At 34.5% G+C, this 19675-nt stretch overlaps 1 protein-coding gene across 3 annotated transcripts in view; it reads right to left on the bottom strand.

Annotated features, from left to right (window-relative positions):
• NCAM2 (neural cell adhesion molecule 2) overlaps positions 1–19675 on the bottom strand; it is a 515691-nt gene that overhangs the window by 307584 nt on the left and 188432 nt on the right. Inside the window, exon 1 of one of the 3 annotated variants that reach the window (XM_077878866.1) lies at positions 779–827. The exons of the other annotated variants lie outside the window; for them this stretch is intronic. Within the exon in view, the coding sequence (XP_077734992.1) occupies positions 779–812 (34 nt within the window). The 5' untranslated portion in view covers positions 813–827. Of the gene's footprint in view, positions 1–778; positions 828–19675 lie in introns of those variants that run through there. 3 annotated transcript variants of the gene reach the window in all.

Genomic DNA, 19675 nt, shown 5'->3' with positions numbered 1-19675 from the left:
TATTGGAAATCATACTAGTGGAGAATATTATGGGCAATTTCAAACTTACTCTGAGGTTCTTACTGTGTATATGAAGTGATACCTCCCAAACCCTTAAGACTGGCAAAATAAATGTCATTAAATCTATGTGTGATAAGTTTGTACAGTTGACTTTTATGAGCTTTCAGAAAATCACTCTAGAGTATATTAGTTTTTCATTTCCCAGGTGAAATACACAAGAACAAGTAAATATATAAGTGAATCTAGAGGTAGTTATTAACAAGAGAGACAAGAAAACAAAAACAACAAAAGAAATAAAGACCATAGCTCTGAGGAGGCAACTAATTTAAAAGTCAAATTACACTTACATGGGATTCCTTAAACTTTTTTTTTTTGTATCTTTTTGAATTTTTTGTGTCAATGATTCATTTGACAGTCTGATGACTCTGTCTCTGAATTATAATTTAAATAAGCTATAACCATTAAATAGATATAATATGTACAATATTGTATTGTACACATTATATATAACTATATTTATCCACTGCATATAAATAAAGATAAAATAATATAGAATTGAATACAAATTAAAATAGAGTTCCAAAATACTAATTACATTTAAAGTTCAACCTATGAAATCATTGGTGTTCTTGGACCCCAGGTTCTTGGCCCATTTCAAGAGCCTCTGAAATTGGAGGCAGACAACTAGTATTCATAATGGTGACCAGAGAAACAAATAATTATATCCAAAATACTCTGATAAAAATGTGATAAAACAGTATACATTCTAGATAGTTACCTCTCTGAAACTGATCTAAAGCTGCTGCCTTCATTCAATGGAAACAGAAAATCTGAGTGTGGGTATATTTCCTTAAGAGATTAAAAAGTGCAGGCCAGGGATGAGAACCACTGCTTTCTTACAGTATCTATTTCATTGCCATTGTTGGAAAAAAAATTTTAATATATATATTAAAAACAACTGACAGTGAAGCACATTGTGTACCCAGTCTAAGGAACACAGATACTCACATTTAGTAGATATTGAAACTGCCTGAGTCATCCAGTTTTTTTTTTTTCTTTCTTCTGGGTTATGTTTTTCTTTCCATTAACTAACAGTACAAAGTTATCATTATTGTCCTTTTTCTGTCAGAAAAAGGTCCGGGGTCATTTGTTGTTATGGAGCCATGTTTAGGTTATCTGATTTGAGATCATTTGGTGGTACACCTGCTGTTCTAGAATTCTGGCTTTCACCCACTAATCATAGGGGATGACATTTGTCTTATTAAAAGAGGCATTCCTTGCTAAAAGGGGAGAAAGCAGCATAACTCAAGATCATGAATTTCGGAAGCTGTCTTGTCTTTAGGTCCTGATAGACTATTTCAATCAGCCCCAAAACAAGAGCCTTGAAACTAGAGGCTATAGTCACATTTATAGTATTAGCTCCCACATCTTCTAATATCAACTCATAAAATAAATGTATGGTAAAGAAATGAAATGAAATTGGGAATATTGTTTTACTATAGAGGTGGGCTTAATTATCTGCACCTATAGTATCAACAAGCAACAGTAGTCTCATTATATTCCACATGCATTATGTTATTCCAGCAAACTACTTGAGAGGTGGAAATACACATAAAATCATAAAATGTATTCTTAAATCATTTACTGATTACTATGCACTCCAATACAGTTGTAGAAGAAAAGATCTATAGATACATTATCACTGAACCTAAAAATTTATAAAGTTAGGAGAATGTAAGATAAGCATACATGTGCATGTGCATGCACACACACACATTTAAAAGACAATTTTATTTCTCAAAGAATCAAGATGTTTTGAGAGGTTTGAGGTTCATAGAGGTCAAGGTTCACATAATTAGAAGATTATTTTTAGAGCAATCACATTTTGAGCCTTGTCACTAATTTAGCTATATCATAACCTGATAAATAGAAAATAAATTAAACAGCAAATACACTGTCTAAAGATGTGATCTGCATTTTCTGGTGTGTCTGATCCCCTGTTCCATAGTGACCAGAAAGCTTAAGGCTTAACAAATTGTACCTGACAGTTTTATCTGGCCACTTACTGTTTTCTATCCTTTTTATCTCTTAGAACCAGAAAAAATAATAGCTGGGGAAACTACTAATGAAAGACAAATGAAGATTTCAGTTTTCTTACTGGCATGGTGTTGTCTCATTTGGAATTCTCAGAATCTACTCCTAACGGTTGATCAGCTACATGAGTCATGCAACTTCTGAGAACCATCAGGCAGTGTTTCCTGGTATGAACTAAGTGTTGACCCCAATGTAAGTTCATTTCATTGCTATCCAAAGTAAAGCACCCCTTTTCCAAGTGCATTTTCTATTTATCCTTTCACGACGGCGCTGTTACCAGGGGTCAAGCCAGGAATGCATGGCATAGTTATTGGATCTATCAGCTATGTTAGTCCAGTCCATCCTGCCTTGGTTTGTTTTTTTCTTTTCCTCTACTTTTAGGTGTGCCTCTTTAAAGATTAAAAAAATAATAATAAGGGATCCCTGGGTGGTGCAGCGGTTTGGCGCCTGTCTTTGGCCCAGGGCGCGATCCTGGAGACCCGGGATCGAATCCCACATCGGGCTCCCGGTGCATGGAGCCTGCTTCTCCCTCTGCCTTTGTCTCTGCCTCTCTCTCTCTCTCTCTGTGTGACTATCATAAATAAATAAATTTAAAAAAAAAAGAAAAAAAAAGAATAAAACAAAAACTGAAACATTTTCTTATTAGAAATCCCTCAAGTTTGGGGGGCAGTCTTGATGTAGTGGCACAGAAATACAGTCAGTTAATATGTGCACCAGTAAAATTGTGAATAGTTTTAATTATCCTAGAGTTTTATTTTATCTTTCAATGGCCATTTATTAGACTGCATAAATCACTGTATAAATGCTGTGGAATATTCAAAGGATATCCAGGCTTTAGCTTTGAAGTGTTTTGTCTAAGAGGAGACACATGATATGACATAAATAGCTATGACTTAAGTATTTTCTCAGAATTTTAGACAATTATATAACAAAAAGACAAACCTGTATAATAAATCTTTTACAAACTATCTGACATCCTATCCTATTATATGGCAAACAGTCTCTATGCAGTATATATGTGCATTTCTTATATATATATGTTAAATTTATTTTATTCTTATCTTGTTCTCTATTGAGGTCATGAAATAAGGTCATCCACAGTTCGTTAGGTCCATCCTCTGAATAAGGACACTAAGTTCAAGGTTAATGGTGGAATGTTAATTCTCTGTGTTTACATTGCTTTTGTTTTATTCATGCAACAATAGTAAAAACACTTCTTAATGCTCCATTTTGGTCTCTGATATTTATGTTCATTAAGAATTTATGTATCAAGAATTTGTTATATGGGGAGCTCTGTGCTGTTGATTGAGGTATATTGTATATAATATAAAGAGGAGCACAGGGAAGTTTATAGCCACAGCCAGGAGCCTTAAAGAATATAATGCCTTTTTCTGCTCCATATGCTTAGACCAGTGGTTATTATTAACAGACCTTGAGAAGAAAGTTAATCTTGAGGACAGGAGTCAGAACAGTAAAATTTCTTCCTCTTCTATTGCTAGCCTTGAATGACCAATGTTTGATTTTATTAAGAGAAACAGCAAGTTTCCTTACAACTTCCAAAGCATTTTAATTCATCTTTACATAAGGTCATTCTCTATTCATGGTATGAATGTTCTAATTCAACTCACTTTGTTATATAGTTTTCTTCCCCATTAAAATGCATTTTGGCTAAACTGAAAGAACAGATTATTCTTCTTTGTATTCTGGATGGTTACACTAAATCAAAGTAATGCACAAGAGAAATTTATAATAACTTTAATTGCATTAAAATGCAAATATATAGAGTTAACAATAGTAAAAGGTGAAAAAGGACAGATCTCTAAATGGAAAGACATTATATTTAAGAAAATAAGTGAATTCGTCTTGGATAGAAGAGAAACAGCTGAAAAAATCCTAAAGAATGTGTGTGTGTGTGTGTGTGTGTGATGAAGAAATAAACACTGATAAAGTGTTCTCATATACATTAACTCCGATGGTCCTCACAAGAGTGTAATGAACCAGGTAAAGTGGAAAGTATTTATGTTAGCATTTTTTAACAGAGATAAAGATCAAGGCATGGAAAATATCACTTATATCCCTCGCTGTAGTAACTATGGAGACAACCTTCAGCCCGAATCTTTTGTCACCAAATGTGCAATGCTTCCATTTCACCAAGCCTGATATTTCAGTTCCATGTTAACTGTGTTCAAGGGAGTTTTTGATTTTTGTCTCAGCGTTTTCTTGGCAAATTCCTCAACTCAGTCTACTGTATGTATTTTACTGACCTTCATCATTTCTATACTGACAGTTCTTTAGCCATGGAACAGGAAGGAACTTGGCAAAGTATATTCTTTACACAAAAAGTGCAGAAATAATTTGCATTAAATTCTGTTTTGTCATATTTTAGTTAGAAACTGTAACATGTTATTCAGAGTTTAAGATTTGAAAATCCTGAGTGTTGCTTTACTTCTTTCTCCCTCCCTTTCCACACGACCTTATGCTTTGAAGATTTAGCAACAGTGAGTCTTCCCTTTTGGATTGAAAATATATTTTGTTTGCCTCGCAATATATTTTGTTCATTTGTTTTTAGAGAAGGCCTGTGCTCTCCGGTTTCTGGTCCCCATGGTCTCATTGTCATACTTGCTATTATTTTATATTTAGGCTGATTCACTTACTTCAACTTACCCACTTGGCTCCCACTGTGGTCTAAATGCGTCCCTGTAAAATGAACATATTGGAATTCTAGTACCCACTGTAACGGTATTAACGTAATGGTGAGGTCTTTAGGAGGTGATTAGGTCTTGAGGGTGGAGCTCTCATGAATGGGATTATAGTCCATAAAAAAAGATCCCACAGTGCTCCCTGCCCTGTGCCATGTGAGGACATAAGAAGGCTGTTGACAGAAAGAGCACCCTCACCGACCATGCTGGCACCCTGATCTTGGTTTTCCAATATTTAGAACTGTGAGCAATAAATTTCTGCTATATATAAGCTCCTCAGTCTGTGGTATTTTAATATAGCAGCCCAAACAAACTGAGACAGTTCCTATAGAATTTGATCTTGGGCCCAGGTGGTAACTTTGTTAAGAGCTCCAGATCCTTATGTTATGATTTGAATCCTTTGTGCAGCAGACTCCAAGAAATATTTAGTGTTCAGAAGTCAACCCCTTTGAAAAAGAAGCGAGGAATGAAGGATTAGGTGGAGAAAAAAGAATTGAGCTACAAAGCTGGTTGTAAGTACAATGGGTTCAGCAATCCTCATAGAGAGCTGTGAAAAAAAAAAGAGAGAGAGAGAGAGAGAGAGAGCTGTGGAACTTAAATGGTTCTTCAGCATTATCTTGTATTGGACTGAAATGCTCAAGTCTTTTTATCCCTACTTAGTCGTCAGATCCACACTGTTCCAAGAAGGATATGACTTTGGGTGAAATGACTTTTGAGTTGGAAATCCTCAAGTGAGCTGACAGCTAAAGTCTGTCTCTTGACAAATCTCCCGGAAGCAGAAGTCCTTTCTTGGGGCTCTGAATGGTGCCTGCCCATGTTTAACACATCATATGACCTTATTCAACCCAAAGTGGGATTGGTTAGAACTTAGATCAACTAGCTGATTCACACTCTGATGCAGCTTAGGATGACTAAGAATGTGAAATGTATTTTTAGAAGTCAGATTATTTTAACAATCTAAACTCAGATATTAATCAATCCTATCAAAATTTTAAAGTCTGGGGCACCTGGTGGTTCAATCATTTAAGTGTCTGCCTTATTCTGAGGTCATGATCACAGGGTTTTGGACTGAGCTCTGTGTGGGGCTCCCTGCCCAGCAGGGAATCTGCTTCTTCCTCTGCCTCTCCCCTGGTTCTTGCTCTATCTCCCCCTCTCTCTCTCTCTCTGTCAAATAAATGAATAAAATCTTAAAAAAAAAAGTCTTTCCATCCCTACTACAAGTTTATAAGGTCAATTTAGCTCACAGTTTTATTTCCCATTCAATCACTTCCCTCCTAGGTTTGATGTATCTGAAAATATAAAATCAAGGAAATATTACTGAAGTCTAACATTTCATATTCACATACTGAGCTGTTCATTACAGTTACAGGAATATCTGCAACACTGCACAAACTGTCAAAAAACATGTTAAAGAGTTAGTTGATCAAACATACATCAGAATAATTTTTATTCAGTCTTTTTTTATCATTTTATATAAAACACAAAATGTGTTCCACATTCCAGATCCTATTCTTTACTCCTATAAAAAAATGCTCTTGCTAATGATGTTGTATTAATATTATTTTTTCAGAACTGCACACCTTTGGGATGATCTACTATAGACGGAACATCATGTCATCACAGAAATAAAACTATAATGGTTTTGAAAAGATAGGTGCAATGACCTAATTATTTTACTTTCCCTCTTGACTCTGTTTTTTAACTGATTATTCTAGGTTCTTATTCATGTATTTCTATATGGATCTTTAAGAATAAGGTAAATACTCGAAGCCTTCTCTGTAGAATAAAATTTTCCTTAAAGGCATAAACATGGAATACTTTAATTCAGAGTTATTCTTTTTCTTTTATTCTAAACTTTAGGACACCAAGTGAAATGTTATAGTTCTTATGTCTTAACAATTTTATACATTCATTCACATTTATTTCCTTCTATTTCTATTTGTTTTTCTACAGAAATATGGCAATAAAAATGAACAATGGTAGTTAATGTTCTCCTTCCTTTATTGCCTCAGTGGTTGCTATAAAATTTATTCCCCACCCTCAATTTACAATACCACTTTCTATCCTTTCATTATCATAACGTATACCTGGAGTATCAGCTCTCTCCCTTGCAAAATGGAGGTCAGCTCCAGTTAATTATTTTTTAAAGATTTATTTATTTATTTTAGGAGGGGGAGGGGCAGAGGGAGAAGGAGAGGGAGTGTCTTAAGCAAGCTCCACACCCAGTGCAGAGACCCACGTGAGGCTTGATCTTAAGACTCTGAGATCATGACCTGAGTTAAAATCAAGAGTAAGATGCTTGACCAACTGAGCCACCTAGGCGTCCCTCCAGTTAATTATTTATATTATATATATATTAAACTCTTTATCTCTCTGTCTCAGTTTTCTTGTCTTTAAAATGGGAGATATACCTACCCATTTATGAAAATTAATGAATTAATAGATGTAAAGTGCTTCAGTCAAGTCCTAGCATATTATGAGAACTCCGTAACTATGATTATAAATGATATTGTATGTGCATGTATCACACGTGTGTAAGTGTATATGTGTGTATGTGTGTGTTTATTTATTTAGCCATACTTCAAATTCATTCCAACCTGGAATGCTTTTCTGATAAATTAAAGAAATGATCAACCATATTATAAAGTAAAGAAAAGCTATACATCAATTACAATTATGGTTTTAATAAAAGAGAAATTAGAACTATTCACTAAGGTCAGACTCTTTCTAGTAAAGGTAAAGGTCATATACTGGGAATCTATTTCAAATGATAAAATTAAAAGTGGGTTGTTTAATTATCATATTTTATTATCTTTTTAAATATTTTTTGAAAAACTGTGGTCTTCTCATATGAAAGAGAAACTGTATCACATGCAACATAATTTACTACAAAATGATCACTAAGACAAAGATGTTTTAAGTTCAATACCAACATTTAACTATATTTGCCTCTACACCTGAAATAGTAACTCATTATTGAGAACTTCTGAAAATAAACTGTGATATTAACTGTAATGAAAATTAAATGACGTATATATATCCTCTCCACTTATTTTTAGCTGTTCTTTGAAGTTCTCATGTTTGTTTTTACTCTCATGGCCACGATTATTCCCAGAACAGTCTATTTTCCTTAACGTTTCTGCCAGTGATAGGTAAAAAAGCTTATCTTTTCTTCCTCTTAGCATGATTCAAACAGGTCAGATTTTACAGGACATTTTATTAAATAATAAAGAAGGAAACAACTAAATATAATATAAATATGATACATCTACAACCCATTCATTCATCCAGTTGAAATCTGAGTGTTCATTCTATACCCGGTTTGGCTTAAACATAAGTGATAGAGACATAATCTGTTTGGATGGACTGGGATAAAGGAGAAAGCTGGGCACAGAATTAATATTTTAGGTAACTGGCATAATCAAGAAAAGGAGATTAAGGGGCACTTGGGTGCCTCAGTGGTTGAGCAACTGCCTTTGGCCCAGGGCTTGATCCCAGGGTCCTGGGATCGAGTCCTGCATTGGGCTCCCTGCATGAAGACTGCTATGTCTCTGCCTCTCTCTGTGTTTCTCATGAATGAATAAATAAAATCTTAAAAAATAAAGAAAGAAATAAAAGGAGCTTAAGTTTAAGGCCAAAATCTGTTGAATTCAAAATTAAGTATTTCACATAAACAAACTACCCTGAAGAAGAAACCAAAATAGCCCATTATTTCTAAGTATATAAAAGAATTATTTTACCCTCCTTAAAGCAGCGTACCTTGGTCTATCACCCTATGCCAATAGCCTCACCGCCCTGAGATAGGCATAAAATCTTGAGGCTGGCACTCAGCCCCTTGAAATCCCTTCCCTGTCAAGTCTCTTCTCATTAGCAGTAGATTGGTATTGCTGACCTCAATCTGTAATTTCATTACACCCTCCTCCCATGCTAGAACCTTCATTCATTCATTCTCGGGTTTCTCACATCATCATTTCAGCCCCACAGGGCTTATTCGATCTTGCTCTTAGATTCACTGTCTTTAGAACTCACCCCGGGGCCACATGTCCCTCCAGCAAACATCCCAATTCTCTGTGTCCTGTTTGGCTAAACTTCTGGTTGCTGTACTGTCTCCAATTCTCTTTTCTGATTGACTCCTAAATCCTCCTCAGTTTGGGTTCAACTGCCACCCTGGCCAGAACAGGCTCTGTCAAGGTTTCCAATAACCTCTATGTTTCTACATCATACACCAAGCGTTAGTGGTGTTTGTGGACTTTACCACCATCCCCCTTAGGAAACAATCTCTTCTGTTCCGTTTTAGAGCACTCAGGATTTTTATTCCACCGCACTTGTTTCTCTTTCTCATTTATGGGCTTCTCTGATCTTTAGTTTTTAAAACCAAGCCTCTTCTCAAGTTTCCCCAGGTGATCTAATCCATGTCCTCAAAATGCCAGCAAGTCACAAATGTGAGATTGTTGACAGTCCATTCTGTCCCTAGGTTGTAAGCAGCATGACGATAGTGAGCTAGTCTGCCTGTTGTTCACATCTGTTTCTCCAGTACCTGGCTTTATGCCTGCTGCACAGCAGAAACTCAATAAATACTAAGAATGTACTAATGAAAATAATTTTAAAATAATCTTAAAACAGGGGTGTCTGGGTGGCGCAGTCGATTAAGCATCCAACTCTTGGTTTTGGCTCAGGTCGTGATCTCAGGAAGGTGAGCTTGAGCCTCACAATGGATTCTGCACTCAGCACAGACTGCTCTCTTCCTCTCTTCCTCTCCCTCTGCCCCTCCTGCTTGTGCTGTCTCCCTCCCTCTCTCTCTCTAAAATAAATAAATAAATTTTAAAAATCTTAAATACTTTTTCACAGGTATGTCTAAAGTACGTCTTACCCAAGACATGAGAAATTAGGTAATTCCTGAAACTGCTTTAATCACACAGTTGTTTAAATAAAAAATACATAAATAAGGATTAAGACACCTACAGAAAGACTGATATAAAATAAAACATGTCAGTTTATCCTCTGACATGAAATACATATTTAAACATATAATTATGAAACTTTTAGCTGTTTCTGAAAACATTGCTACATACTTGGATATGGAAAGGTCACAACAGGATTTGAGAACATTAAGAAAAGAAGTCAAGGAAATCCATCATTGGTCTTATAGCCTATAATCAGGACATCATTACAAGCCAAATGAGCATAATTTGTCACTTTGAAAATTCTCAGGTTGAGAATCGGGTCACTTCAAATACTAATTTTCACAGGGCAAACAGGTCATACAGTCCACCTGTTCTGTGTATTTCTCCCAAATAACTTTCAAAGTGGCTGGCTCTCTACAAACTATCATTCATCGCCAAAGGAACCTCCTGATGTTTCCCTTCACATGGCCTCCATTTATATGTAGCTTTTGCTTTTAAATCTAAAGGGAGATTATTTGTAAATGGCTTTTCAGAACATAGTCTGACAGTTTTTAATAAATATGTAAATATGTCTGACCTTTGATCTAACATTGTCAGTAACAAGATATCCAACTAACCAGCACTCTCATTTATAACAGTGTTAGCAATAATAAATAATTTTATGGAACTTTACATGTGCTCAGAATCATTCATCTTATTTATTTCTTGAAAGAGCCCCATAAGGTAGGTACTATTCTTACACACATTTTAAAGAGAAGCAAATTAAGGCATCAAAAAATTAACTAAATCACTAGAGGTCACAATGTTAGTAAGTGGTACAGCTGGAATGTAATCCCAGCTAGTCTTGATCTAGAGTCTGTTCTCTTAACTTCCTGCACTAGACGCCTGAGACAGACAAACACACACACACACACATGCATGTACACACTGAATTCAGGCAATACAAAAGAATCGAGAAGCTTTATAATCTTACCTAGGAGCGTGGACTTAATCTTGTTCCCAAATGTATTATTACTATCAATGATAAGTTCTTACATCAATAACTACAATACTGAAGAAACAAGATTCAGGGTCTAATCGTAAAGCAAATTTATTTTCCCCCATTGCCTCATTTCAAATTTGTTTAGTGGGGAAATTTCTTCTCTTTGGCCCTGGTTAAAAGCTTGTGGGTTGAAGTAGGTGGTAGGGAGTGGAGTGTGGATGGGTGGGTGGATAAGAAAGGTAAGCCAGCAATATCGGGAGGTGGTGCTGTGCTTTCTGGAACTAGGAAAGAGTACAAACTAATTTATTTATTCACAGCACATGTCTGTCAGTATTTGGAGACCTGTCCTCACTTGAGGTAATTTTTCCAGCTGCTGTTTGCTCACTTCTTAACACCTAGGAATCCAATGGTCTCTTTCCAGATTCTGTTTTGTCAGTTTTCATTGCTCACTTGGATACAGCCCAAATAAATCCCTCTCTTCCCCAATACATCACTTCTGTATGGCCCGAATCTGGTCATTATTAACACACAGGCATTCTTCTCTTGGATAATTCTAGAAGTCAAGAATTACTGCAATTTAACAACTAACTTCCTTTATTCCATCACCAATACAACCCACTTGCCCATCTCTCTCCTACAGAATATTCAAAGACTAGGTGGACATTATTTTTCAGTCTTCCCCTGACAGCCAGGGACACATTGCTAAGCGGTCCCATAAAAGGCTGATCAGAGAAGACAAGAGTACCAATTCACATATTTGCCTTTGGCACAGAAATGAGTAAATTCCTAGCAGTTTTATCCAAAGAGGCGCACTTCAAAAATATCTTTCTGTCACAACATCAAACAGTTCCTCATTTTTACACCTTTTAGTGGGTGAGGGTTCAAGAGTAATCCAGAAGTAACCAGGTTTAAAATAACTGTTTTGAAAACGTGATTCTCTCTCACTTAACTTTGGATTTATGATATTGTTTATATCTTGCAACTATAGTCAAGTCTGGAAACTTTAACATCCAATTAGTAATCCTTGACACCCTTACTTACACAATATTTAAATCTTATCTAGAAGTAGTTTTCTTTTTAAAATTTTCATTATTAACTTCAAAGCCATTCTGTAAGAGATGACACAGTTTTTTCTCATTTTTTATTATATATTTAAGAGTTGTATTCAAAAAATGATTTGCTACTAAAATAGGTATCAACTGAGCAAATTTTTAAGAGCCAAATGGTTTTAATACCCCTCATTTGGTTTCAGAAGACAGAAAGTTTCTGACTACTTCCTTTGGGATTAAAAGGCAAACCCCCAAACCTGAAGAACTTTAATATCTCATTTGCACAATGAAGGAGTGGGATTAGATAAATACTGAAGTTTTATTAGGTCTAACATCGTATAAGCTAAAATGCACATGTGTTCTACTGAAGGCTTGGGATCCCTGGAGTATTCTCATAAGTTTCTGGGCTGGTTTCCAAGACACCTGCCCCATTTTAATCAGCCCTCCTTTTTATACTTTGTGTACCAAGGGACTCTACATAAATTGCACTTGACAAAAAGGTTCTGTACTTTGAAGGTTTATATTTCATTTGTTTTTCGACTGCTCAAGGCAGAGTGACTGTATCTAGCTCTCGTATGCTATTGTTTTTAAAATGGACTAAACTATTCACCATTGGATGGAACCCTTCATCTCTTTTCATGGTACTCTTGGTGATCCATGGGACCCATATGAGGCAATGAGCCCCGTCCTTCCCTGCAATTCACTGGCTTTATTTACTTTTGCCATTGGCAAAGAGCATAAATATAGGTACTGCTTCACGGCTAGAAAATCCAAGGGCCCCTTATGAAATTATTTATCAAACACTTATTTTAATCCAGCATCTTGCTGATTGTTAATGGGCATCTCTAGTCAGAATTATATCCAGCTTTATTTTAGTAAGAGCTTCCTTTAGAGATAAATACCATGAAATGAGATTGCTGGTTTTTGTAAAGCATAGCCAATTACAGAAACATTTCAGTCTTCCATATGAAATAACTCTTTTTTATTTTAAAATAAATTTGTTAAAGAACTTTAATGGGTAGTAATTATACCTTTATTCCATCACTGAATATGAAAAATAATTAACTAGGAACTTTGTCCTGATTTCCATAAACTACTGAGTATTTGCTAAAACCCACAAATATGTATATGTATTAACAGCTATACTGACCAATATTTAAAGTTATTTCCTTCATATTTTACTTTTTTTGCAACATAACATAAAGTTTGCAGTATAGAATTTCACAGATATTATCTATCTAACCATGGTGACATAATCTACCCCTTTGATTCAACTCTCATGACAATTTGATGTGTTATTTCACTAATGTGCTCATTTACCAGGGAGACAGGTTTAATGAATACCCAAGACACAACGATTATACAAAGTCATATGGCATAACCCCAAGGAAGGGATAAAGTTTTAATAACTAGAACCATTTGTGTCATGACCTTCTATTTGCTTGGTTTATGTCATATAACAGTTATATTTGGAACAAAAAATTTATTTAGCTCTTGACTTTATAATGACATCATTAAAACAGACAGCAAAAAAAGGAGATAAAATGATGATTTCTCTTTTCAATGCCTTTCATGACCCACAGCTCACTCACTACTGAGGATGGATGTTTGGGCATCGTCAAGACTTATGTCCGTGTAAAAATTCTTCTCACATTATAAATTTATACTGGAAGGGAGGTATATTCAACAATCTTACAATATAATTTCTTAAAGTTCACACTTACTGCTGTTTTGTATAGATGGAAAACAAGATAAAATGAATTATTACCATGAAAGTAAATAGTTTCTTATATATTAGTGGTATGAGATATGATGGTGTTATGTATTTTTTAATTTATGAAATTTAAATTAATTCCAGGATTTGTAAATGTAATTGGATGTCACAGAACTCAAAAAAACTTCATTGTTTTCTTTTACTTTGTTAAATTAGGCCAATTTCAAATATAATCTTGAAGTGTTCTTTTTAACAGAGATCATGTTCTATAAACTCCTGGCCAATCCAGGCATACATTTCAAGCTAATTGGAGAAAAAACAAACAAAAATTAGAAGACACAGATTCTGGTCTTTACTCAAACAACTATTACCCTTGTGACCTTTGGAAAGCCATTTAACCCATCTGGGTCCTAATTTGCTTCTGTTTATAATAGATTAATAATAATTTATTTTCCCTACTCTTTAAAGTTTTCCTAAAAACAATACATTTGAGAATAATGAGAGAAAGCAAAATGGTAAACACATGGAAAACTATAAATTTTTAAACTTGTGGAGTATTTACTGCTTTATGTAGCTGTTGGAGTACAGTGTTTGCAGACTTTTACAAAAAATTAATCAATTTTAACATCCACAAACCCACAAATATACACTATATCATCAGTGATGTTTAACCATGACTGATAACAATGCTTCCTCATTATCAGGGCAATCAATAATAAACTATACTCCCCCCATCCCATTATACATACTCAATCTAGTCTGTTCCAGAATGACAGGAGTTAATAATAAGGAAATCATTTTCAAATGGTGTCTACATTTGCAGCATTGGTCGTCTAGTGGTGAGCATAGACGTCTTCCAAATAGTATCTATAGCTTTGCCGTTAGAAAAATGTGCCCTGTACATTAAAAATAGCAAATGTCTACAAACTTTTCTTAAAGATATGAGTTCTTAAAATAGATATTTGCTGGGGACAACTTTTAGAATTAGTAGCTAAAGCAAATTTCATTATTTTACAAGTATTACTTTACAAGTATTCAAAACAAAATAAAACGTCTTCTTGCAAAGCATCTAAATAAAAAAGGAAAAGAAGATAAGGCAATATAGGAGAGAAACTGATCAAAGTTCAACTGTCTTTTCAACATGACTTAAAATCAAGATTCATAAATATTTAAATAAATAGGTCTACCTTAAATGTGCATATTTTAATATTTAAAATGTACTCTTAAAATGTCATTTAAGTTTGTAATTCACATACATACACACATTCTTTCTCTTGCTTTCTCCCTCTCTTTTTTTCTAACAATGTTATATTTCCAAATCCTAAAAATACATTGGGATAAATTATAATACAAGAACTATTGTATATTTGAGATAATAAAAATAATTGAACATCAAGAAAGACTTTGAAACCAGAAATTTTTTCTTTTTTTTAAGATTTTTTTAATTTAATATATATATTTTTAAAGATTTTATTTATTCATTCATGAGAGACACAGAGAGAGAAAGAGACAGAGAGAGAGAGAGAGAGAGAGAGAGAGGCAGAGATACAGGCAGAGGGAGGAGCAGGCTCCATGCAGGGAGCTCGACGTGGGACTCGTCCTGGGACTCCAGGATCAGGCCCTGGGCTGAAGGCGGCACTAAACTGCTGAGCCACCTGGGCTGCCCGAAACCAGAAGTTTCTAATCATAGTATTATTTATGTGCATAATTATTACATTTAAGAATCTCTTAAAAATTGTCATTTGTGGGCAGCCTGGGTGGCTCAGCAGTTTCGCGCCGCCTTTAGCCCAGGGCCTGATCCTGAAGACCCGGGATCGAGTCCCCTGTCGGGCTCTCTGCATGGAGCCTGCTCCTCCCTCTGCCTGTATCTCTGCCTCTCTCTCTGTGTCTCTCATGAATGAATAAATAAAATCTTTAAAAAAAATTGTCATTTGTTCTTTAAAAAAATTACACTTAAATGATACTATGTTTTTATAAGGCTGTCACACGTCTCTTTAAAAAAAGATAGCATGTTTTGCTAAGATTAGTTTATTCCTGGGGCAATTCTGCAGACAAGATATATAAATAAGAAATAGGTAATTCTATCATACATAAAAAGCTGGTAATACTCTACTACCGGAATTAATTAGCATGAGTTACCCTTTCAAAGAACAATGATAATAAGACTACATTTAAAAATCAGGAACACATTTATTTTCTTATATTAATAATTTCTAAATTTTAGCGATCTTAATTTCTATTTACTATTTTTATATCATGATTATCTCATATAAAACTACCTAAATTAGTTACTAAGTCAATAATTAAATTGAAATAAAAGCACTAAAATTTCCTACAAATAAAACTTATTTTTTATGATTCACAATGAATTCTGAAAGATAGTTTTCTCATTTGCCAACCACCTGAAGTCTCACTGAATCTTTAAAAACTATATATACATATTATATATGATATATATATTATATATATAATATATATATGTATAAGAGGTTAGTTTAAACCTCATTTAGAATGTACATAATGCACATAAGTTGAAAAGTTTAGAAGCCTATTAGGAGGAGAAAGAATAATGGTATACCTAGAATAAATCCTATGGTTCCTGCTGGGTCACATACATTACTAAACCTCCTGTTGATCATCATGGTATTAGTTCAAATATCACAAATAAAAAAGTAAACGGGTAGTTTTTTTTTTGTTTTTGTTTTTTTTAAGGAGTAGTTATTTTTTTAAGATTTTCTTTATTTATTTGTGAGAGAAAGGTAGCACAAGCATGAGAGAACAGGCAGTGGGGCAGAGGGAGAAGGAGAGAATCCCAAGCAGGTTCCTTGCCGAGCACAGAACCCAGTAGGGGGCTCAAACCCAACTCCCTGAGATTATGACCTGAGCTGAAATTATGTTAACTGGGCATATGTCCAACCAACTGAGCTACCCAGGCACCCCCGGAGTAGTTGATTTTTGGCCTGTGAAAAACTGATGAAATATATTTTGCTCTTTGTAATAATTACAAAATCCATATTTTTTTGTATTCTAAGTTATTTTTCAGAAAATACTGGAAAAAAAAATAAAAGGATCTATCTGGATTTTTAGGATTGTAGCTCAGTTTTGGCAAAATTTTGGATGTTTCTTTCAACATTTTATTCAAGTACAACAGATATAGTGAAAAATACACACATTGTAAAATTATGTCATTTTGAATTTTCACAGCTGAGAATAATTAGACTATACATCAAGAACAATGACAGTACCTGTGCCTAGAAATACCTCCTGTGTTGTTTTGTAGTTACAATCTGCCCCAGGCCATTATCCTGCCTTCCAAAATAATACAATAGCTTTTTGTAAATTGTATGTTAATGTAATTATATATCATATGCTTTCACTTTTTCCATTCCTTTTCCTCAACATGATGTATAGAAAATCAACTGATATTATGCATATAACTTGAGGCCTTTATTTGTTATTGCTATATTATAATTATTGTGAATATAACACAATGTATTTTTTCCACTTTATTACTGATTGGCATAGTTTTGCCATTTGGGGTTAACTGAAATAGTGCTACTATGAAATAACTTTTTCATTTCAGTTGCTACCACAATTAAGACCAGACAAGCTGAGTCATAGCACACTACAAATGAAGTTATGGAAGATATGGTCAAACAATTTTTCAAAGTGACTATATGGCAAACTTTTAAAGATAAAAGCAAATAATTAACATTAATAATTGTATTTCCATAGAGGGTCACTGAATATAATGGAAAAGGTAATCTTCTATAAGTAAAGTAAAAACAATTCTGAAAGAAAAATAGCAATTTTAAAAGTCAAAAAAGATAAAGCTTGAAATTAAATATGATGGACAAGTTAGTCAAGGATAAATTTGCTGAGTATCTGAATAAAAAATGTCTTATGACCACATGTCATAGGAGTTTCAAAACCTTCTAGCCTGAGTCTTTGCTAACCCCCATCTAATGTCAAAAGTAACAAGCATAGAACAAAGCCACATCTAGAGTAAACTGGATGAATGTGATTTTTTGGCAAACATTCTTAAAAATGTATATGTATACATTTGAAAACCAAAACACTATAGCAAATATCTTAAGGTATTAAAAGTGTGTTAAGTGTTAGACTTCATAACTATAGAGGATTAAGCATTTTAACTTGCTATGTGGTACTATGAGAATTCTAAAACATGCATCATTGTTTTGTATATATATTTTGCATATTATTTTCCTCATACTGAGAATATGGTGTCATTCGTCCACATTGACCAAATTAGTGTTGACTCCTCTATCACCTCTGACAAATCCATCTGTAAACGTACAGTTATTCCTCCACTTGAAACCTTAAGCTCCTTTTGTTAAAAAAAAAAAAAAAAAAAAAGGCTACAGAAGTACTATAATGACAGTAATTTGCTGAACAGTTTCCCAAAGAATACATTTCATTTGCTCTTCCTAGAAACAGCCTATGCGTTTCAATATTGATTCATTTCATTAGAAGCTCCCTGGGAATATGGGACAATTTCTTTAATTATTAACACTCTCAGTATTTACTAGATTGAAAAACTGGCAAGAAACAGGGCCACCATGTAGGGACACTGTTATCAGAATATTAACTCTTCCCAAGAAATAATCCTCCCAACTTTAATTTGCTATAAAGCCCTGAGTTATTAGTTTTCAACAACGGTTGTGCTTTGGAATCACCTGGGAGCTTTAAAAAATATATTCATGACCAGGTCTCCATCAGGCCCACTTAAGTGTTAATCTAGAGGAGGAGCCCAGGCATCTGTAATTTTTAAGCATCCCCATGGTGATTCTAAGAAGCAGCCTGTTTTGAGAACCAGGGCATGAAGTCATCAGTCTTTCATGTGTCAAAATATACTCTACAGTTAAGGCAGAAATTGTTCAAGTTCTTTTAAGTTAAGGGATACTTTCTTATTTTTTTTTATTTCTCTTTCTTTTTTTTTTCTTTCTTTTTCTTTTTTCTTTACAAATACCAACTTTAAAGCCCTACCTTGGCATATGAAGTCATTAGCATTTCCCATATCTCACAGAAATGGACTCCTTAATTTTACTCTCTTCACAGATTCCTAATCTTAACTGTATGTTTTTGTCAATGGTATGACCCAATAAACTAAATTACCTCTCTTAAAAGCATTTTAAACAAAACAGAAAAAAATTGTATAATAATAGTAAAACCCTTCCAGGGCCCTGAAAAAAACTGTTGAAGCAGGGACCCCTGGGTGGCGCAGCGGTTTAGCGCCTGCCTTTGGCCCAGGGTGCGATCCTGGAGACCCAGGATTGAATACCACGTCGGGCTCCCGGGGCATGGAGCCTGCTCTCCCTCTGCCTATGTCTCTGCCTCTCTCTCTCTCTCTGTGTGACTATCATAAAAAAAAAAAAAATGTTGAAGCATATTCTTCCTTTTTTTTTGTAATATTTGTATGGGTATGTATGTATTAGCCAGTGAATATTTTTTTCCTTTCTCATATTTTAGTATCTTAGCAAATAAATATTCTGGTAAACTCCTATTATGGTGAGAAACTTCAAAACTCGGTGATTAGCATCCAATTCTATACTTCTATTAAATTGCCGTATCATTAAAATGAAAATGTGAGACTGTGGAGTAAGACTTACTTTCTTTTTTATTTACATTTTTGTTACTTTTCCAACTTGGGTCTCAGTACAGCAAATTGGACTTTGACCACCTACTTATTTTTGGTCAGTATAGATTGTGGTATTCTTTTAGATACAAAAGATTAAGAATATGACATGAGCTAAAACAAATACTTTCAGCTCCTCTCAGCTCAGATCCATATGAAATATTCAAGAGAGAATCCTCCATATTTCATACTTTTAAGATTTTTGTTTAGATGTCACATTTGTTTAGTGCATTTTCCCACAAAGCACTGTCATGGCCAGGCTGAAGAATTTAACAATGAAAAGACAAAGTAGGTCTGTATCCTCACCAAGTTTCCTCAACTTATTTCCTTGCCACCCAAAGCTCCTTTAGCTGGCTGCTCCAACATGTTCTCATGGCATCCTTACTTACCCTTCTCATAAAACTCACTGCACAGTAAAGTAAAGATAGATCTGTTTGTTTCTTTCATTAATAATCACTGCTGTGGCCTAGTTATTCACAGTTATATGGGAGGCAGCATAGCACTGGGATTAAGAGACTGGCTTCTACCGTCAAACCACCAGCATTTGAATCCTCGCTTCATAATTTATCAGTTGTAT

This window comes from Canis aureus, chromosome 30 (assembly GCF_053574225.1).
Source record: "Canis aureus isolate CA01 chromosome 30, VMU_Caureus_v.1.0, whole genome shotgun sequence".
In the NCBI taxonomy this organism is placed as follows: domain Eukaryota; kingdom Metazoa; phylum Chordata; class Mammalia; order Carnivora; family Canidae; genus Canis; species Canis aureus.
This window is presented reverse-complemented; position numbering and strand designations above follow the sequence as displayed.